This window comes from Alexandromys fortis, unplaced genomic scaffold (assembly GCF_014885135.2).
Source record: "Alexandromys fortis isolate MF-2015 unplaced genomic scaffold, M_Fortis_MF-2015_v1.1 scaffold_58, whole genome shotgun sequence".
In the NCBI taxonomy this organism is placed as follows: Eukaryota; Metazoa; Chordata; class Mammalia; order Rodentia; family Cricetidae; genus Alexandromys; species Alexandromys fortis.
The window spans coordinates 3,386,693-3,406,800 of NW_026067940.1; the positions used below are offsets into that span (position 1 = coordinate 3,386,693).

The 20,108-nt window shown below is 44.2% G+C and overlaps 2 protein-coding genes across 6 annotated transcripts in view; both read left to right on the forward strand.

Moving 5' to 3' along the window:
* Positions 1-6,935, forward strand: part of Nav1 (neuron navigator 1) — a 248,768-nt gene extending 241,833 nt beyond the window's left edge. Inside the window, exon 31 of the mRNA XM_050147599.1 lies at positions 276-6,935. Within this exon, the coding sequence (XP_050003556.1) occupies positions 276-371 (96 nt within the window). The 3' untranslated portion in view covers positions 372-6,935. The remainder of the gene's footprint in view (positions 1-275) is intronic.
* Positions 6,936-9,326: 2,391 nt separating this feature from the next.
* The window catches only part of Ipo9 (importin 9), a 42,369-nt gene continuing 31,587 nt past the window's right edge, over positions 9,327-20,108 (forward strand). For 2 of the 5 annotated variants that reach the window (XM_050147701.1, XM_050147702.1), the window contains exons 1-2: positions 9,396-9,542; positions 14,386-14,503. In XM_050147701.1, the coding sequence (XP_050003658.1) occupies positions 14,449-14,503 (55 nt within the window). In that variant the 5' untranslated portion in view covers positions 9,396-9,542; positions 14,386-14,448. Of the gene's footprint in view, positions 9,543-14,385; positions 14,504-20,108 lie in introns of those variants that run through there. The other 3 variants (XM_050147699.1, XM_050147700.1, XM_050147703.1) reach the window with 3 other exon arrangements.

The following is a 20,108-nucleotide window of genomic DNA, read 5'->3' on the forward strand; positions in this document are numbered from 1 at the left end:
CCTCCACAGCCATGACCCATGACCCCTTGTATAGGAAAGGTGTCCCAGGTGATTGTTTATGTGTATGGGTTTGCATCATAAACCCATACACTAAAACGATTGCCACTTCTTCATGAATCACCTCTAAACTCTGTTCTTTGTCAACACCACGGATCAGACTCATGATACAGGGTTTGTAGGGTTAGTTGGTTGGTCAGTTGGTTTGGTTTTGGTTTCCTGGTAGGTAGGACCCAGCTTCCCTTCTCATGGTCACCCATCGCTTTGCCTCTTTTTAGATGGCCATGCTGCTGAAACTTCAAGAAGCTGCCAACTATATTGAGTCACCAGATCGAGAGACTATCCTGGACCCCAACCTGCAGGCAACACTCTGAGGGTCCAGCAGTCACTGTCACCATGGACAGCAGAAGGCTGGCTTCAGCTTCATTAGCTCTCCTCTCCCCTCTTCTTTCAGAGCTCTGGCTTACCAGCCTTCCCAGGACAGGAGGGAAGATGAGGGCAAGAGGAGGGATGGGTTCTTGGTGCTGAACCTTTGGGAACTTCCTAGTAGGGACTGGAGGGGTGGAGTTTGGGCACTTGTGCCCCTAAATGCATTTACTGGCCTCCTCTCGTGACTTTGGAGAAGAGATGATTCTGGGTCTTTTCTTCAGTTTTTGTTTCCCCTACAAACTCCTGGGCTTTCTGGGGAGGGATTCGAAGACATCGCAAAAGCCGTGCAGCAGTTCCTACCGGTTCTCATGAACACCTCTGAGACAGTCACAGACGGGGAAGTCTAAGGGAGGCAGGAAACTCCACAGATTTTCTTGCAAACCCTTCCCAATTCTATCATCACTGCCAACAACCTTTCCCCAGAGATCTGGCCAGAGCCCAGAAAAAGAAGCATGTGGTTTAACGAAGAAAAAAAAAAAAAAAGAAAGAAAAAAAGAAAAAAAATGTGTAAATCAACCTGTAAGAGGTAAAAAGGCGATGGAAGAGATGAAGCTGGAAAGAGGGGACCCAGTTGCCAAGATGGAAAGAGAGCTGCCAGATCTCGCCTTCTGGATGACAAGAGGGGACACTGACAAGATGGCTTCCAATCTAAGACGTCACCAAACCACGGAAGTAACATCACAGCCTTCAGAGAGACTATGAGCTGCCTTTCTGCCCTCTAATTGAACATGCATGAAAGTCAATAAACCCAACTTTTTTAATTTTTAAATTTTATTTCTATTTTTTTCTTCCCATCTGCCTATTTATTTGCCCTCTTTCCTTAATTTTCTCACATGTCAATGAGATACTTAGGTTTCCTTCCAGGGAATAGTTTTGCTTTCCAAGTAGGTTTTCTTTGGAGACTTGAATTCCGTACTGTTGGTGTAAGTTTTATACGCCTGCCATGCGACTATCTCTGGCATCCTTGGGGCTTATATGCGACAAGAAACATTGGCTCAGAATGGTAGGAGAAAACCCAGTTTCTTTGACTTTCCTTTTGAGAAAGCACATGTTCTACCTAGAAGCTCCGCTGCCATCCTCTGGCGTGATCTACCCTGAGCTTCATCGTGGACTGGAGGAAAACCACAATACTGGAACCACCCGCCTGTCTTAGGGCCTGTTCGGCCACCCGCTGCACTATTTGGATGGTAGCCACTTTGCCTGACTGAATGGCAATTCCCTCGCTAGCCCTTACTATTTGTTTTTACAGTTGAATAGTCACTTATAAGAAACTGAACAACCATGTGAACTGCTTCAGGTCAGAATAGAAGGCTCAAGGAGTTGTGCTCGGTGTCCAGTATTGATTGGCCTTCCAAAGAGATCCACCACTTGCGCAAGTTGCCCTCTTCGTATTTCTGCAGCCCACGTTCCTTCTTTTGACAAGCACTTACGAGTACTTAGCTGTAAACCAGTCACTATGTTTAAAAAATGACAAGATTTGGTCTTTAAGTTCATAGTCTAGAGGGGAATGTTAATCTCCATTAAGTACACCCTCCCCCAATAGGGACCTTGAAAATCATCTGAGAAACACAGGTGAATCCCAAGGAGTTAAAAGAAGCCTTTGATCAGATGTCCAATATGTGGTAGGCAGAAAATCGGGAATCCATTTTGATGGAGCCTGAAGAAGTATGGAATCTTGCTTGTCTAGGGTGGGAAACTACTTCGGTCATTTCTGGAAACCAGATGGAACCAGATTCCAGGCTGAGCTGCCTTAGGGGCTAATGTCAGCACTCTGCAGTTCAGGAATAGATACGACGAGCCTGGATTTAAGAGTTTGTTCTTCAGAGTCCTAAGTAGCACAAGACTTATCAGGATCTATACCAAGATTCTATAGGCAAACTAACCTGGGCCATTGTTCCACCCAACCGAGGAATCACATGACTCTTAACAGTATATTTTCATTTATGTCTTCAAGATGGTCTGGCTTGTTCCTTTCCCCCCTCGTCCCCCGCAAAAGCTTCTATATTCACCTGGTAGCCCCAGGGATGACAGGGTCCTCTATTCTGGAGACTATTATTGCTATTGCTGCTAATTCCATGAGCTGTGAAGATCCCCAACGAACTCAGCTGCAAAATAAGCAATTCTGTAGTGGAAAAAGGCGGTTTGTCCAAGGATGGTGCTGAAATCATTGCCTTAAGGTCTCTGCTGTGCAGAATGAGAAGGCCCCAGAGCTGGGTGTTCCAACTCGGAAGGAAGGGGAGACTAGATAGGCCTCCTTTGGACATAGGTCTCTTCTGGACCCTATCCGAAGCTCCAGTGCCACGGAAAGGCTCCGACTTCCGCTGACATCCTGATGCTTGAGCCCTTCACTCTCTTCTCTGGTGCTGCCGAGCCAGTGCCTTCTGAAATGGATGTTACTGGCTACTTAAGAAGAAGGAAAGTAGGAAATGCCTTCTTCCGTTTCAACTGCCTCAGACTGCAGAGGGATTGTCTCTGTGGATACCATCGTGAATTTTCTTTGGGTCTGCAGCAAGTTGACTCTGGAGGCCTCTCATACTATAACTTGGTTTCTATTCCTGGGATCCACCACCACCTTCTCTCGTTTGACTGCTGCATTTAGTTCAGGCCTCAAATAGCTGTCCTCCAGGAAGTGTGTTCCCATCTAGCGAAGTGCTCTTGAAGCCTCTGCTTTCCTTCTGAAGACTGGGACCCTGTTTACAGTTGCACATCTGGGCCCCTCACAGTACCATCAACCATCTCAAAAAGGGACCGTGGTTCTGTGGCAGTTGCGGAAGGTTGAGCCTCCTCATGGTGCTAATGACCCCTTGGGGTGCTCATCCGGACTTCTAAGAAGCAAAAAGCCTGAGCACCCCCTCACTGCCCAGGAATTCACGGCAAAGAGCAAATCCACAGCGTTCTTTCCAGCCTACACGCTTGCTTCTTGGTTGAGACCAGTGGCACTCCTCAGAAAGGAAGAACTGGGTCCCACAGCTAGACTCTCCATCTCGAGGCACCTTCAGAAGAATCCAACCTTTCTAGTTCTGAATTTGTGCTATTCCCTTCCCCCTCTGGCCCCCAATTCCATCCCTCACCAAAGTTGGCTAGTGAAGAACATCAACCTTTGGAGGGTCTCAGCTCTGGGAAAGAGGCTAACTAGAATCCCTCGAATTTTGGGATGAAGACCAATAAGTTGTGTTCAATGTGTTTGTTTCTCAGTCCCTGCCTAGGCACTGAAATAAAGTACTAGGTATTAGAGGCTGCTATGGGACCTGATGTCTGTGTATCTCTATGTTCTATCTTCTGGGGCTTTGTGGAACATTATTATTTTTGATACCTGCTTTCTGGTAACTCTTTGGTGCTTATTTCTGTCTCTGTAAATCTTTACTCCAGTGTCTTCTGTGTAGTCTAATCACCTGGAAGATAGAGGCTGGCAGGGAAGAAGAATGAGATAAGAGACCATGGTCGACCCTACAAGAAAGCCTTTATTGGTTGGTAACCATTTGGATCTTGAATTACCAACCTTCTAACTAGTCTGTCCATACTGATGGGCATAAGACAAAGTAATGATTTTCTTACCCCCCCCCCCCCCCCCCCGCTTTTTTTTGTCTTCTGGCTTTTCTAGTTTGCAAGACTTTAAGTGGACTCGACCTACCCATCTCCTTACTTGTAGCTCTCAAAGTCGAGCCACACTGTTCAGAGGGATACCGCCCCCTTCCCGTACTCCGAAGATGAGCTCTGTTTCCTGCCATAGTCCAGGAAAGTAGGGGAAGCAGTGGTAGTTTCCACAACACCTGCCATCACCCCAGATGGAACCATTCGTGGCCCCCAGCGTGTGCACAGGTCACCCTTGCCTCATCAAATGAGGGTCAGTCTTATAAACCAGGAGACAAAAGACTTCAATGATTTTTTTTTTAATGACAAAAGGGTTTGGGAGAGGACATTGTGCTAATCACAAGTCTAATACAGGGTTCAGTCAATCTGAAGTAACTCAGACTCAGTTGCAGCTCCTTATCACACTTTACCCTTTCTTTCCATAGTCTCGGCATTAGCTAAACTGAAGCTAGTGAGTGGACTCCATGAGCCAAGCCCATGGGAAGAGGAAAAATGGCTGTTGCAACAGGTTGGGTAATAGAGATGGATAAGATGGATGTACCAACAGTTATTGGTAACCCGTTTTTTTCCTTCCAGTATTGAGTATTGAACCTAGGGTCTCTCATAAACTCAGCAAGTACTCTGTCACTGAGCTATAGCTCCAGCCCTCACTTTTTTTAAAAGACAGTTTCACTAAAGTTGTCCATAACAGCCCCGAATTCACTAAGTATTCCAGGCAAGCTTTGAATTTGATGATACCACACACACACACACACACACATACATGTACACATTAGCCTCTCAAGTAACTGGCCTGTGTCACTAGGCCCAGCTATAACACACTCTGTAAGAACTATGCGTGAGAGTCCCCAACATGCAGGCCATAAGTAGTAAACATGTGTTCCACATGGCCAAAGCCTGAAGACACTGCTTTCCATGCCTAGATCAGCCTTACCAATCAGCAGTCCTCGGTTAACCTGCTCAGGGAGAACAGGGCCACCTGGCTACACCCTCGTCCCAGAAACACATGCTCTTGCAGGAGAAACAGAGTAAACCGGAAAGCGGTCTGGAAGGAAAGAAAGCAGTTGAACTTTGGAAACCACGGGGAGGGAAAGGCAGTTAAAAATTATACCTGCTTATACTAATTCATTCGAGTTTGATGTTTTGGCCATTCTCCTTAGTGATTATGTCACAGGGAACATTCTCTGACATGATGTGAATTTCTGGTCCCTTGAGTCAACCTTTCGTCCCTTAAAGCCGTGGTGCTCAGAGGATGTCTTCAGACTAGCAGGAGCAGCATGTGGGAATGTGTTTAAGGACTAGAATTCCCAGGCTCTAACCCAGGTCTGCCAAGTCAGCTCTAGAGTGGCAGTACCCAGCCATGTTGTAAGGGTGGAGCCAACTCACGGGAGCCCTCACTGTGAGATGGCTGATGTTTGAAGACCCCAATAAGAAGCGTCTACAGTCTAATTCAAATGCTCACATTTCAAAGTCACTTTGCTCTTACTTAGGTTTCTGGGAGCTAGTAGTAAAAATATGTGCTTTGGGGTAGAAGTTAGGGAAGGTCTGCATCTTTGCAGCCTCTAGCGGAAAACCCCTGGCCTCTGACATCACTGCCTGGCACACTGTGGGGCTCCAGTGGAAGAATCATGTCGGAAGTCTCCACGTTGCTGTTCTGATAGATTCTTTTTCTGATAATAGTATAAGAAAAGTAAAATAAAATCTAATTTACATTCCTATGATAAAATGTTCTCCCTTCTTTAAACAGTGAAGAGTACTGCGGAGTCTGGGAGCTCCACCAGCCCTTCCTTCCCCAAGGCAGCCAACAGCTGAGTGCCAGTATGCCAGAAGGGCCCAGGTCTCTGCTCAGCCCACAGGAGAGAGTTCTACACCGTGAAAATAAAGTATCTAAGTCCTTAGGTTCAACCTTTGCCTCTTCCCATATCAGGACCTAAATACAGAACTACTCAGCTAAGGGAACAAAATAAATCCTCTCTAAAAAATAAAAAAAAAAAATTTTTTTTTTCAGGAAGAGCTTTGTATATTTCCAAACCTATAAACTAGCTGAAATGGCCATGGAAGAGTTGAGGCTGTTTAGAAGCAGTTTTGTTTCAAGTGTGTCAGCTTTCATCCCCTGTGAGAGCACTTTTGTGGTACTAGGTCTCCTGAGCTCACGGACTAAAGAAGGAGAAAGCCCAAGGAGAGCAAGTGTAAAACAGTTGCACTAAAGTCACCCCCTTGCCATCCAGCCAGCCCCGGTCCCCTCGTCCTGCTTCCCTGCCGTTTCTGAGAAGGAAAATAGGAGAAGCAACTCCCACACTGCAGCCAGTTTCTGCTGCTGCTGTGCTCTCCGCCCCCCCCCCACTTCCTAACATTCTTTTGTTTATTGCTTTTAACCAAACAAAATTACAGTGAATTCTAGGTCTTGCTAGCTTCCTTTCCTCCCCCTCCCTATCCTGTTTGACACAGCACTGCTCCTGTAAGAGGCTGTGTTCCTCAAATGCATGGCATTCCTCAGGTGGCGGGTGGGCAAGAATGGTCACTTTTTAAAACTTACTGAGTACAAAAATCCCAAACCGTGATATGTGTGTGTCTGTGTGTTTGTCTTATTTCCGTTCCATTTGACCCTCGCCTATTCCAGTCTGTCCCCTTTTATACCTAATGTAGAAAAGGCAAACACTGAATCTGGAAAGCAAATTGTTGTATATAGTTGCGGTAACAATCATGAAGAGAGCTGGGCTGTCCCCTCAGTGATTCATTTTAAACAAGAAAATTGGTTGAAAATTAAATCCATGCCTTGGCCAGCTGAAATGGCCTTCCTCCATCGCCACAGGGGCCACCCTTCCCTGGGTCCTCTGTCTGTCAGGCATGTCTCCATCTAGCAAAATTCCTCTGTTCTCTGCCATTTGCGTTTCAATAAAGTTATCTCCTGTATTGTCCACTGGTTTTCTAGCTCACTCACTGCCTGGTTTCTGTGTCCGTTTACCTGACTGCTTGATCTGGAAGGTCACACAACTTGTGGTCATCACCCTAACTCAGAAGCAAAACCCACCTGCCTGTAAGCATCTGAGCCCAAATGCTGAGCAGGGGTCTTTTGACTTCTTCTTCGTGGGCGTGGGAGAACCCCACCTTGTACACTGCGGACAGTTTCTGCCCTAGTGTGCTTTCAGTTGCACATAAACACCATGAGCAGAAGCAACTTGGGGGGTGGGTATTTATCTTACAGGTTATAGTCAGTCCATGTCAAAGGAAGTCCACGTCAAAGGAAGTCAAGGCAGGACCTCCCTAGGAATGCTGCTTACTGGACTACTCCCTTGATCTTAAATAGCTGAGGCCCACGTGCCTGGAGACTGCACTAACCACAGTGGGCTAGGTCCAACTAGGTCAATAAGCATTAAAGAAATGGTTTACAAACATGGTCACAGGCTAGTCTGATTCAGTGAATTCTTCAGTTGAGTTCTGGTGACTCCTAGGTTTGTGTCAAACTAACAGCTGAAGCTAATTATGGCAGTTTCCCTCGCCAGAAGTCAAGGCTTCCAATTGGCAGGACGGGAAGTCTCTTGACTTTGAGAATGTACCACCCTCTAGACCAGAGGTTCTCAACCTGTGGGTTGTGACCCCTACGGAGCCAAATGCCCCTTTCCTAGGGGTTGCATATCAGATAGTTCATAACATTAACAAAATTACAGTTATGAAATAGTTTTATGGTTGGCGTCACTACAACATGCAGAACTATTAAAAGGATCAGAGCATTAGGAAGGTTGAGAACCACTCTTTTAGACACTACCTAATTTGGGGGTTGAACAAACATGAACATACCTCAAAGGACAGCTGTTCTAATGGAGTTTGGGTTCTCCTGGCCACTGTAAGACAGAAAATAAACCTTACCATCCTCGACTATGGAATTGCAGAGTCAAAACGCACTCGTTTTCCCAGAAATACCTGCTCTGTGCTCCAACAGCATACTCATTCCATCCCTTTGGCCACTAGGCGCTTGCCACTCTGTCCTGCGTCTTTCATCCCTTGCTCTAATCCCCTCCACTGGCTCTATGGAGTAGTGCCTCCATGTTGTGGCCATTTCCTGCAACTTGTCCTTGTTAGCCATATTAAACTACTCTCGTTCTCCCACCCTACCATAATCCCCCTGGGTCTCCAGAAGCACGCTGGGCTAGGTAGATGGCTCTGTGGGTAAAGTGCCTGCCTCGACACCTAATAACCTGAGTTCACTCTTACATAAAGGTGGCCAAAGACAGACTACACTGTCCTCTGCCTCTACAGGTGTCCCATGGCATACGCCCATGTATTCGAGCACGACACGCGCACACACACAAACCTGACACTATTTCTTTTTAAAATAATGTTATGTACTTGCGATATTCACTCTCAGTAGTCACACAAAGAATAAGTCTGGTGCCATGGGTGATGACATATACCTGTAATAGCACTGGAGGAGGTAGAAGCAGAAAGACCGAGATCAGGGAGTTCAAGGCCAGTACCAACTACATAGAAAGTTTGCGGCCCATCTGTGCCATGTGTGACCCTGTCTCCAAACAAATTAACAACAAATAGATAATATTTTTAAAAATCAGTTTATAGCTGCGCAGTGGTGGCACACACCTTTTAATCCCAGCACTCGGGAGACAGAGACAGGAGATCTCAGGAGTTCGAGGCCAGCCTGGTCTGCAGAGTGAGTTCCAGGACAGCAAGGACTACACAAAGAAACCCTGTCTGGGGGGTGGGAGCTACACAAGAAACCCTGTCTCGAAAAATCAGTGGGGAGAAATGCTCCTTACATGTAGGTACTCTCCCCTGGACAGCCACTTTCTCATTTGAGATTGGGCTCATGTAAACTAAAACTAAAAAACTAAGAAACTAAAATTGGGGACTGCCAATTTCACTTCGGTTTCTCCGCACGCCTCCCAGGTATCTTTGGATCTCTAGAAGTAAAAAGTGAACGGACCCAACTGAATCCATGTTTCAGGGAGGAGGGGTGTTAGTTTAAAATAGGTGCTATTTCTGCTATTTCCTTAAAGCCTTCTGTATCCATTTCCATCCTACCCCTGTGCTAACACGTCTTAAATCTGAGCCTAGAATCAGGTATCACGGCCTTTATTCCAAGCGATCCTGATTTTCAGGACTCCAAACCGTTATGGCATTCTGTGTGCACACACATCCCCAAAAGCGTTCCTTGCCGGCAGAAGCGCGGTTCGTTCCGGCCGCAGAAGGCGCTGTCTCCGGAGGCAGCAACCTCTCCCCGCCCCCGCCCCCGCCCGCTCCCGCGTGCTTAGATGCGCAGGCGCGGCTTCGCGGATTGGCCGTACGCGGGAGCCGTCATTCGGTGGCGGGTCCCGGCCGCGGGGCTGGCGGGCTGAGGGGAGAAAAGATGGCGGCAGCGGCGGCAGCTGGTTCGGCTTCTGGGCTGCCGGGTCCAGTGGCACAGGGATTGAAGGAGGCGTTGGTGGATACCCTCACCGGGATCCTGTCCCCCGTGCAGGAGGTGCGGGCGGCTGCAGAGGAACAGATTAAGGTGCTGGAGGTGACAGAGGGTGAGTGAGGAGGGACCGTCACGAGGATGGCTCGGACCTGGGCCGGCCGCACACTCGGCTGACCGCAGGGACCTGGGGAGCCTGAGCCAGGGGAGAGGTGGGCACGAGGAGAGGGGTGCTGGGGGGTGCCGCTGATGGCTGAGAAAGTCCTAGAAGAAGGGTGGCGCGTCTGAAAGGAGAGGGTCGGGGGAGGTGGAGCCTTGGCGGGGATGGGGTGGGTGAAGACTTGAAAAGATAGATAGTGCCTAGCTTCTGCAGAGGGCAGAAATGGAGTTCGACGTGGAGCTGGCGCTGTCGCGCTGTCTGGATGATATTTGAGCTCAAGGCAAGGTCCTTTGCCGTTTTCTTCAGCAGCTCGGTCGTAGTGGGATCAGGGAAGAGCGCTAGGGAAGGTAAGGCCCAGGAGAAGGCGGCTACCATCAAACAAGTTTCAGCATCAGAGTTTGAAATCCGGCCGGTTGTCCAGACACCTCACGTTTTCCTAGAAATTTAACTCAATTAGACGTACACTACTTCACTTCCCCGATCATGCTTTCTGTTTGTTTGTTTTTAAGATTCATTGGCAGTTATTAAATGCTGTGCATTTCCATGTCCATGGACCGATCTTCCTTTGTTTTAAGCTCTTTGTTCTCATCCTCCCATTATGTTCTTTAAAGTGATAGAGAAGAAACTATTAGTTTGACGTTTTCTTTCAATTTCCTGCTTAGTGGGCTTTCATCAGATCATTTTACAAAGAACAGAAAAAAGGTAAACTCTCCTTGGTCTTTTTGTTTGTCTGTTTTTCGAGACAGGGTTTATCTGTGTGACAGCCCTAGGTGTCCTGGAACTAGTTCTTATAGACCAGTTTGGTCTGGAGCTCACAGAGATCCTCCTGCCTCTGCTTCCTGAGTGATGGGATTAAAGGCATGCGCCACCACCGCCCAGCGACTCTCCTTGGTCTTTATATAAGAAATATATCCTATCAGAATTTCAGTGGGACTCCAGTTCCTTGGAATTCTCAAGTTCAAGAGAATATTTTAACTGCTCCTTAAACTTAGGCCTCTTCAGAAATATGGGAGATTATTCCTATATTTGACCAACCACCCTTAAAGTCTTGAGTTGATGCTCTTACAGGACTTATTTTTATTGAAAAGAAATGGATGGAGGTGGGGAGTCGCCCTTAAATTTAGTTTTATATTCTCTTATAGTACGGTCCTGGGACAATTGGGAGATCCAATAGGTTAAGGACTATTTGGAAAAAGCCAGTTGTAGTTTTATAACATAACAGATTCTCCCATATGTGGGTGGGAGAGCGCTGTGGGGAAACAACGTATAACTTGACCTGAAGGAGTCTCTGACTTTCTAGGTAAGATGGTTTGTTCCGTGGGACAGGTCTGTAAGACTAAATGACTTGCTGTTTTTGCCAGAAAGGGGTGTGCCTTTCTTGGCTGCCTACTGATGGGCTCTACTCTTGCACATCAAGTGCAGGGGTCTCTAACTTTTGGAGGGTGGGAGAGAAAGGCACAGCTCAGTTATTACCTCTCGACTTTACATCTCGTGTCCCTGCCTCCCTTGATATAAAGAAGGAAAGCTGATAGACAGAAACCTTACCATATTTAACTTGCTACTTGCATTCAGTTGCTTGTCTGATGCAAACTGATCTTTAATTAAACTTTCCATGAATGATACCCAGTGTTGGGCTACCCCAAATGTATGTCTTGACACCTTGCTATGAAAGGTGGGCTTATGCTTAAACTACAATAGCACTTTCCTTGCCCTGATTTCTTCATGTCTAGCCAGGTGCAATGGTCTTCCGGCAAAATCAGTTACAAACTTGAGATTGTTGTGAAGTTCTTGTCTTCTACTTTTGTCCTTTTGTGGACTCTTGAAATCAAAAGTACAGGATTTCGACCTAGTGCACTGATGAAGAAATAAATGAACTCTGCCTCAACTCTCCCTCCTGGCCCCATAACGTACTGGTGATGTGCTGTGTGATGTGGCACGAGGACGAGAGGCAGGGCAGAGCTTTGATGCGGTAACAGGAATGGCGACCTGGTAGTAAGTAAGGCATATGGACTCAAGTATAGAATGTGGTTACAGGTTAGATCAAGCCTGGAGTTGAATATACTATGTTGGACTCTTCAGTGGCTTTAAAATAGTCTTGTCCCCTTCTGTACCTATTTTTAGTTAGAGAATGCGGTTCATTCCTTAAGTATTTTTTCTATGAGTGGCCTTTAACATCATCTTCCCGTTGGGTCCAGAATATCTGCAGTCTTTCATTCTGGCTGACTCTTAGAAACTTTGTGAAAATAGCTAACAGCTTCTCTAGCAATGGCCCTTCTTTACAGTGAGATGATAGCACCTGGTCCCCCAGGAGGAATTCACAAACTATTTAGCCTTAGGTTGTCAGGACATTGTTCCTGTTAGGAAAAAGGTCCTGCAGATTAAGATGAGGGACCTTTCCCACAAATGAGTGGAGAAACGATTTTGCGCTCTTGGAATTGCTTTTTGACCTAGTTTCTTTTGGTTTTTCAAGACAGAGTTTCTCAGTAGCTATGGAGCCAGTCCTGGAACTCAACTCCGTAGACCAGGCTGGCCTCAGACTCACAGAGATACGCTTGCCTTTGCCTCCTGAGTACTTGGGATTAAAGGCGTGCGCCACCGTCACCACCACCCGGCTTGACCTAGTTTTATTCCAAAAGAAAGAACTTTGATTTCTCGTCGTTTAAAACAGCTTCCTTAAAAACTTGAAGTTAACGAGAAATCTGGGAGTTGGTGTCTATTATTTTGGGGTTTTGGTAATCTTCTTTTCTGTTTCCGTAAACGCAGGGTCAAGTAACTACCATATCTAGTCCCTCTGTCCCTTCCAATAGCCGTACTGTAAGCCATTTGCTATGGCCTCACATGGGACACTAACCCACATGGTCTATAAGATTAAGTGACTTGTTATTTTTGCAAGAAAGGTGTGTGCCTTTATTGATTGCCAGATGAATTCTACTCTTGAACACCAAGTGCAAGGATCTCTAACTTTGGGGGAAAGCACAGATCAATTAATACCTCTTAAAGGAAAGGGCAAGAAAGGGAGACATGTTTTGGCCAAATTGTATCATAAATAGGATTTTTCCCTCCGATGTTGGGGATTGAACTTGGAGCCTTGTGTGTGTTAGACAAGTATTCTGCTATCTAGCTACAGCCTCGGTCCTATAGATGGGATTCAAATAAGCACTTCTTTTAAGAAATGGGTTTTCTGCTAGGCAGTGGTGGCACATACCTTTAATCCCAGCTCTCGGGAGGCAGAGACAGGCAGACCTCTGAGTTCCAGAACAGCCATGACAAATTGTAGTAGTATCAAAGCGTTCCACAATAGCCTGGAATGGAGTATAACAAAGGTTTATTTTATTTATTTGGGGATAAACTCATGGTAAGGGTAGCAATCTGCCGTCCTCTATGTGCTCTGGGAACTAGGAACCAAATTCAGCAGAAAAGGGGGCTGCGCTTGCTTTTCATCTGCACCAAGGTGGGCCGGTAGCTTAAAAGCTATTGACTGAAGGAGTTCCCACAACAGGCTGTTACATAGAGAAACCCAGGGAGGGGAGAGGAAAGAAAGGAAGAAAGAAATGGGATTTCTAGAGCAAAAATTACATCCATATTATTATTTTTGTCTTCCAGCTTGTATTTTCTGAGAAATAACACAATCAATTACCATATTATCCAGAACGAACACATAGAAGCCAAAGAACTGTGTGTATGTCAGAGATCCTCCTGATTTCTCTTTTATTAGCCTAGTGTCCTACAAGGATTTTCTTGAGCTCCTGCACTTGCCCTTTTCCCTAATTACTTTGATCTAGGGAAGCCCTGAAAACTTTACATACTTAAAGCCTCATTACCATACACAGCGGAAGACTTGGTGTAGTTAACCACTTCATCAGGCGTGGTCGCTGTCCTGAGCTGAGTGGGGCAGAACTGGGCAGTCTGGAATTCCCGCGTGGTATGACATTCAGCAGATAATTGTCCCTTCGTTTCTCTTCAGAGGATTGAGCTTTTGAGTTTGACTACAGAGTTTGTAAAATTTTAATTCTACCCACATAGGGTAAAAGTAAAAAGATTTTTTATTTATTAGCATATTCCTGTAATTCTGTGTCATTGGTAGAGAGGGAGTATCAAGCATTCAGTAACGTGGCCGGCCATTAGACAAGAGAAGTAGGTTACCTAAAGTCTCTTACCCCAGAATCTTAATCTTCTCTCAACTTCATTTTTTTAAATTCGATTTATGGTAAAACCACTTTTAGAATGTTACCTCTTTGTTTCTGGCATATTAATACTTTACTTCTTGTATCTCAAAATGGATTTTTTTCCTTTTTCTTTTATTTTTCTACCTTTCTTTGAGAAGAGCATCCGAAGTGTTGGAATGAGTCCTAAGTTCTGTAGCCTGAATAGGAATAGCTGAGATTTTTGTAAAATAACTAGGTTTAGACCTAGTCTTTTTCATCTTGTTATTTATTTTTATCTATTAGAAATGAATATATCCCCTCATCCTCACCCCCAACGTTTGCCCTTGACTTGGTATTTTGTCTTTTTTCTTTGCTTAGGGCCAGTGCATGCTGGCTAGGCAAGCATTCTACCACTGAGCTGTATTCCCAGTCCAGTCTTCTGCCTTGCTCCCAACAGAATACATAATTTCTTCCCCTCTCCCACTATTGCGTTGACCAGAGGGTATGGATACTTCCTTCCGCCAGCTTTCCTGGCATTCCGATGCTGCTCGGTTGTGTATGATGATTTTCCCATCTTAGAGGCCTAGAGAGATGATCCTGCTAGCTGGAGATGCTTTCTGGTTCTCATGGGCACTTTTCTGGCTTTCTTACAGTGTAGCATAAGCACTGTCCACCTGCGAAGGGCGGCCCACAAGGATCCAGACGCACTCCTGGGCATGTGGCGGGCACTGAACCGAGCGGAAGGCGGCCACGCTCGGAAAAAGGCCAGTGGTAGAGTTTTCTTTTCCCTTTAAGCTATGGTTTTGTGGTGCTTACCCACTCCATGACAGATAGGGGACTTCTAGAGTGCTGCTTAAGACTTTCCTACAGATAGTCTCCCTTCACAGTCCCCTAACGTTGGCTATCTAGACACTGGCAATCTTAGGTCTCTCTAGTAGACCCTTAAGAACAGCGAGAATGCAGTTCTTCATTTATCCTTTGTCCTCCCTGCCCTCTTTTACATTTTCCCTACTAAGCCAAAGTTTACATAGGTAATTGTTGCCAAACAGGGTAAGAGAAAGGAGAGCAAAGATCACCAGAAAGGGGGAAGAAACACCCAAAAGAGTAGAAAATGAATTTAATGTGGAACATGAGACTAAATAGTGAGAGAAAGCAAAGGATGTCTTAGAAAGGCCAGGGATGTCAGTTTGGAGTGGAGGCACCCAATAAGGTCAGGTGAAAGAAATCTAGATTAACCGAATAAAGCTGACCCCATTTAACCTTAGAAAGCTGCACTAAGGGAATTGTTTCCTGACAGAGCGACTCTGGGAAGCTCACTTCACATAGCCCTCATAGGAGCATTCTTCTTTGGTTCAGTGTCTTAAATTGAATCTTAATTTAATCTGAATTAGCCTCTTCTAAATCCAGTCTGTGTGTCTCTTCTATTCTGTCTGCTTTCAATATCCCCAAGTAAGCTATTCAGCTCTTCTTTGTGTTTTCCAAAGTTATGTTAAGGCACATATCCGTAAAACAAGGAATCTCCAAAGGGCTATGTCCACACATAAAAAGAAGTGTTATTTGTTTTTTAACAGATATATTTAGTTGTGTTTTCTTTTTAAAGGTATTGTATAGCTTCTCTCAGTAAAAGTCTTCAAATTCATATCAGATGGGGTTGTGTTCTCTCTGACAGAAGTCAGCAATGTAAAGAAGCAACTGTGTTGGTCGTATTTAAGCCCAGGCCTTGAACGTCAGCGGGTGTGTTTGTTCTTTTCGCTACACTCTCAAGAATAATGTTTTGCCTTGGAGATACTTTTTTTTTTTTTTTTTATGTATACAATATTCTGTCTGTGTGCCTGAAGGCCAGAAGAGGGCGCCAGACCTCTTTACAGATGGTTGTGAGCCACCATGTGGTTGCTGGGAATTGAACTCAGGACCCTTGGAAGAGCAGGCAACGCTCCTAACCACTGAGCCATTTCTCCAGCTCCCTGGAGATACTTTTTTAAAAGCAAAAAAGGTTTTCACCGGGCAATGGTAGTGCATACCTTTAATACAAGCGCTTGGGAGGCAGAGGCAGGAGAATCTCTGTGAGTTCGAGACCAGCCTGAACTTCAGAGCAAGTTCCAGGACAGGCTCCAAAGCTACAGAGAAACCCTGCCTTGAAAAGGCAATCAATCAATCAATAAATAAATAAGTTTTTTTCCTTTGCATTACCTTCATAGAAGACTTCATTATTAATACCATACCTCCCATTGCCATTGGTGGATTCTTCATCAACTTTCATGGAAATTAAAGTTTTCAGTATGATACAAGGCTATACGGTTTAGGCAGAACTTTCCTTTCTTATATCCCACTGTAGCAATGCAATGCAAATTAGTTTTTTTGTCTTTAAAATTTCAAGGTTAATAGTTTTGAAACTCTGGGAACTTGTAGAGAAGAGAATATATTCTATCTATTCTATTTTAAATCTTGTCTTAATAAACCAGGTTAATCTTCAGGTTGTCTTTCCCAGTAGACTTTTAAATGGGCATTCATATAAGTTGAACTCTCAACCTTCTTTCTTGGGTGAAATCAGGAAATAAACTTTTTTAGAAAATTCATCTTAAAGTACTTGTAGGTGGAGACTCCTGGTTGACTCATAGATCTCTGTTCTCACCACCCTTAGACACTAGCCACTGAATGGAGTGTGAGGTGTGTTTGATAGGCACAGTTACTTCAGGACTGGGACAGAGAAGCTCCCAGCTTTGTGATTGTCACTAGAGTGCTACCTCCTCCTGGCACAGATGCAAAAAGAAAAAAACAAAAAAAAAAAAACACCTTTCATGGAAGCTTTTCTCTCTGAGTAGCCTTTCGGTGTCCAGTTGATGACCGGGGCCCATGTGCAGTTTCTCTGAGTGCTGTGATGCCCTGCTGTCTGGTGCCCCGTGAACTGCTGAGAGAGATGTGGATTCTTTCCCTTCTCTGAGCTGCATCAGTGCTCTCACTGAAAGATAATCATTCAGATTTATTTAAAGCTTTATAGTTTCAATTCACATTTCAAAACCTTCTCAAAAAAATCTTATTCAGTATCTTTTTCATGATGTATGGTTATTTTGCTTATTTTCATCTCATTTTAGTTTGTCCCTGTAGGAATAATCCAAAAATTAAACTCTTGTTGGTAACTTTTAAAACCCACATAAATGTTATTTAAATAGTGCCTTAAAAGAAAGTTCTGGGGCTGGTGAGATGGCTCAGTGGTTAAGAGCACTGACTGCTGCTCCTCCAGAGGACCGGGGTTCAATTCCCAGCACCCACATGGCAGCTCGCAGCTGTCTATAGCTCCAATTCAAGAGAATCTGACATCATTATACCAATGCGCATGAAATAAAGTTAAATAAAGTTTAAAAAAAAAAGAAAGGAAGTTCTGTGTGTTCCAGGTAGTTTATGAATGTATTTGTAGGTCATTGTGAAGGAAGTCGCATTAGGCACACTAGAACTGATTCAGTGTCCCAGGAAACCAGGACCATGTAGACTCAACAGTGTGAGGTTAATGTCCATTTTCACACTAAGTATATGAATTGCAAGTGTGGGTACCTTTGTTAGTAGTATTATCCTTTTTTATTATTTATTTATTTATGGAAATGGGGCTTGTACATGGCACATAGGTGGAGATCAGAAGACAACTTGTTGGGGTTGGTTCTCTCCACCATGTGGGTTCCGGGGATCAAATTCAGGTCATGAGGCTTGGTGGCTAGTGCCTTAGCCTGTTAAACTGTCTTGCTGGGCTCTGTGTCCTTTTAAAACTAGTTCTGGAGAGATGGTTCAGTGGCTAAGAACACTGGCTGTACTTCCAGAGGACTAGGGTTCAATTAATTCTCAACACCCACATGATGCCTGAGCTGTTTGTAACTTGACCCAAGGGATCCATCTTCTGGCCTCCCTTGCAGGCAAAACACCATGCAGATTTTTTTAATGTGAAAAGAATGAAATAGATTTAAACTATAGATTTGATGTACGTTTTAAATTAAATCTAAGCATTGGTATTTAAAAGAGCTTAAGACAGCTGAGCATGGCAATGCTCACCTTCAATTCCAGCACTCAGGACGGGTGCAGGTGGATCTCTGATTTGGAGGCCAACCTGGTCTACATAATGAGAAATAGTGAGACCCTATCTCAAAAAACAAAACAAAGGTCTTTTTAAATTGTAAATGACTCATCTGTATTTTAGAGTCCGTTCTAAAAGTTGACTCATATAATATTGGGTTTTAGACACCTGTTTCTTCTATTGCAATCAATGGTTTTTTTCTGTTTACGCAGTATCTGAACTAGCCAAAACAATCTTAGGAATCAGAATGAATTTCAGTATCCATAGAGATGATTCTGAAGGTTTTAAGTGTTTGTGGTTTAAGCATTTAATAAACGTTTTTAAAGAAAAGCCTATTTTATCATTGTTTACAGTCTCATTCTTTCCTGAGTGACATGATGGATGCCGTAGAAAAACAGAACACTTGCCCAGCAAAAGCTCCAGCTCTGATCCCTTGTGTTGAAGAAATAAATTAATTTAAAATAAAGGCATTGAGAAGAATGAGCTTTGAGGATTTGGTAAAATTTCAGGGCAAAATACAAAAATCAGCAGCTTGCTTTCTTATACACAAAGGATCTAACTTGTTTTGAAACTTTTAAAACCATTTATGATTTCAATCAAAAAAGATTAATTTGAAATAAAATAGGAACTATAAGAATCTATTACAGGATACTTCTTTTTAATGTGGGAGAGTCGTTCCTCTAGTTGATATTGTGGTAGGTGGTTGTTGTTGTTGTTTGGTTTGTTTGTTTTTTCAGTAGGCAGGTTTTTTTTATTGTATTACTTTCTGTGGGTGGGTGTTTTGCCTGTGTGTATGTCTGTGTACCATTTGCTTGCAGTGCCCTTAGAAGCCAGAAAAGGGCATTGGATCCCCTAAGACTAGAGTTGCTGGGAATCAAACCTGGGTCCTCTGAAAGAGTAGCAAGTACTCTGAACTACTGAGCCATTTCCCTAGCCCTCCATTAAATATGAACAAACTGGAAAGATGCCCTGTTATTAGCTCAGACAGTAGGACATTATTAGAAAGCTAGACAAGTTGATTCTGAAGATCATACAGAAAGACAAAGATTGAAGAGTAACTCTAAAAACATAGCAAAGCAAAACTACCAGAAGGGACAAGCTCTATGGACATTTAAGCGTTATATAAAATTTCCATAATTAACACTGTGGCACAGGCACATAAATAGAAAGGCAGTTATAGTAAAAAAAAAAAAGTCCAAAAAACTGCACACAAGTATCTATAGAAATTGAGTAAAATAAGAGCATCCCTGCTCTGAAAACCTGATCATACTCCAAAATCTGAAAGCAATTTTTGTATGCCAACATGAGCCTGCAAGTAGAAAATTCTGTATCTGCCTTATGCCAGAGTCGAAGCACAGAAACACTGCTGTCTATGTGGTGCACGCTTGTCATTTTAACGGTAAGAAGACTGAGGCCAGAGAATTGAGTCCAAGGCCATTGTGAATTACACAGTGAGATGCTGTCCAAGAGAAAAGGAAACAAAGGATCTGGACTTGGTAGCTAACCCTTATGATTCCATCTCTTAGGAGGCCAAGGCAGTAGAATTGTTGATAATTCGGGGCCAGCCTGGGCTACAATAAGATCCTGTCTCATAAATGCATGGTGTGAAAGGGGGAGGAAATGATGGAATTTTTAGGGTTTGTTTGAGACAGGATTTCTCTGTGTAGTCCTAGCTGTCCTGGACTCGCTCTATCTACCAGGTTGGGCTCGAACTAAGAGATCCACCTGCCTCTGCCTCCTGTGCGCTGGGACTAAAGGTGTGCGCCACTATACCTGAATAGATGAAACTTTTTAAATGGAGCTGGGACAACTGCATAACCATTTGAAATTAGATCTGCATTTGCGCCATATAGAAAAACAAGCCCCAGTGAATTAAGAGCCTAAATGTAAAAAAATGAAACCCTAGAATTACTAGAAGAAACATGGTAAGTTAGTTCCCTTTAACTTTACATAGTGATGGGCAATAAAATAATAAATAGCAAAATAATTTTTGTCAGCCAGGCGGTGGTGGCGCACGCCTTTAATTCCAGCACTTGGGAGGCAGAGGCAGGCGGATCTCTGTGAGTTCGAGGCCAGCCTGGTCTACAAGAGCTAGTTCCAGGACAGGAACCAAAAACTACGGAGAAACCCTGTCTCGAAAAATCAAAAAAAAAAAAATAATAATAATTTTTGTCATAAAGACACATGCATTAAATCATTTGATCTTTACCGGGCATGGTGGCACACTCCTTTAATCCCTGCATGCGGGAGGCAGAGGCAGGCAGGTCTCTGTTTGAGGCTAGTTTGTAGTTTGGTCTACAAAGCAAGTTCAGGACA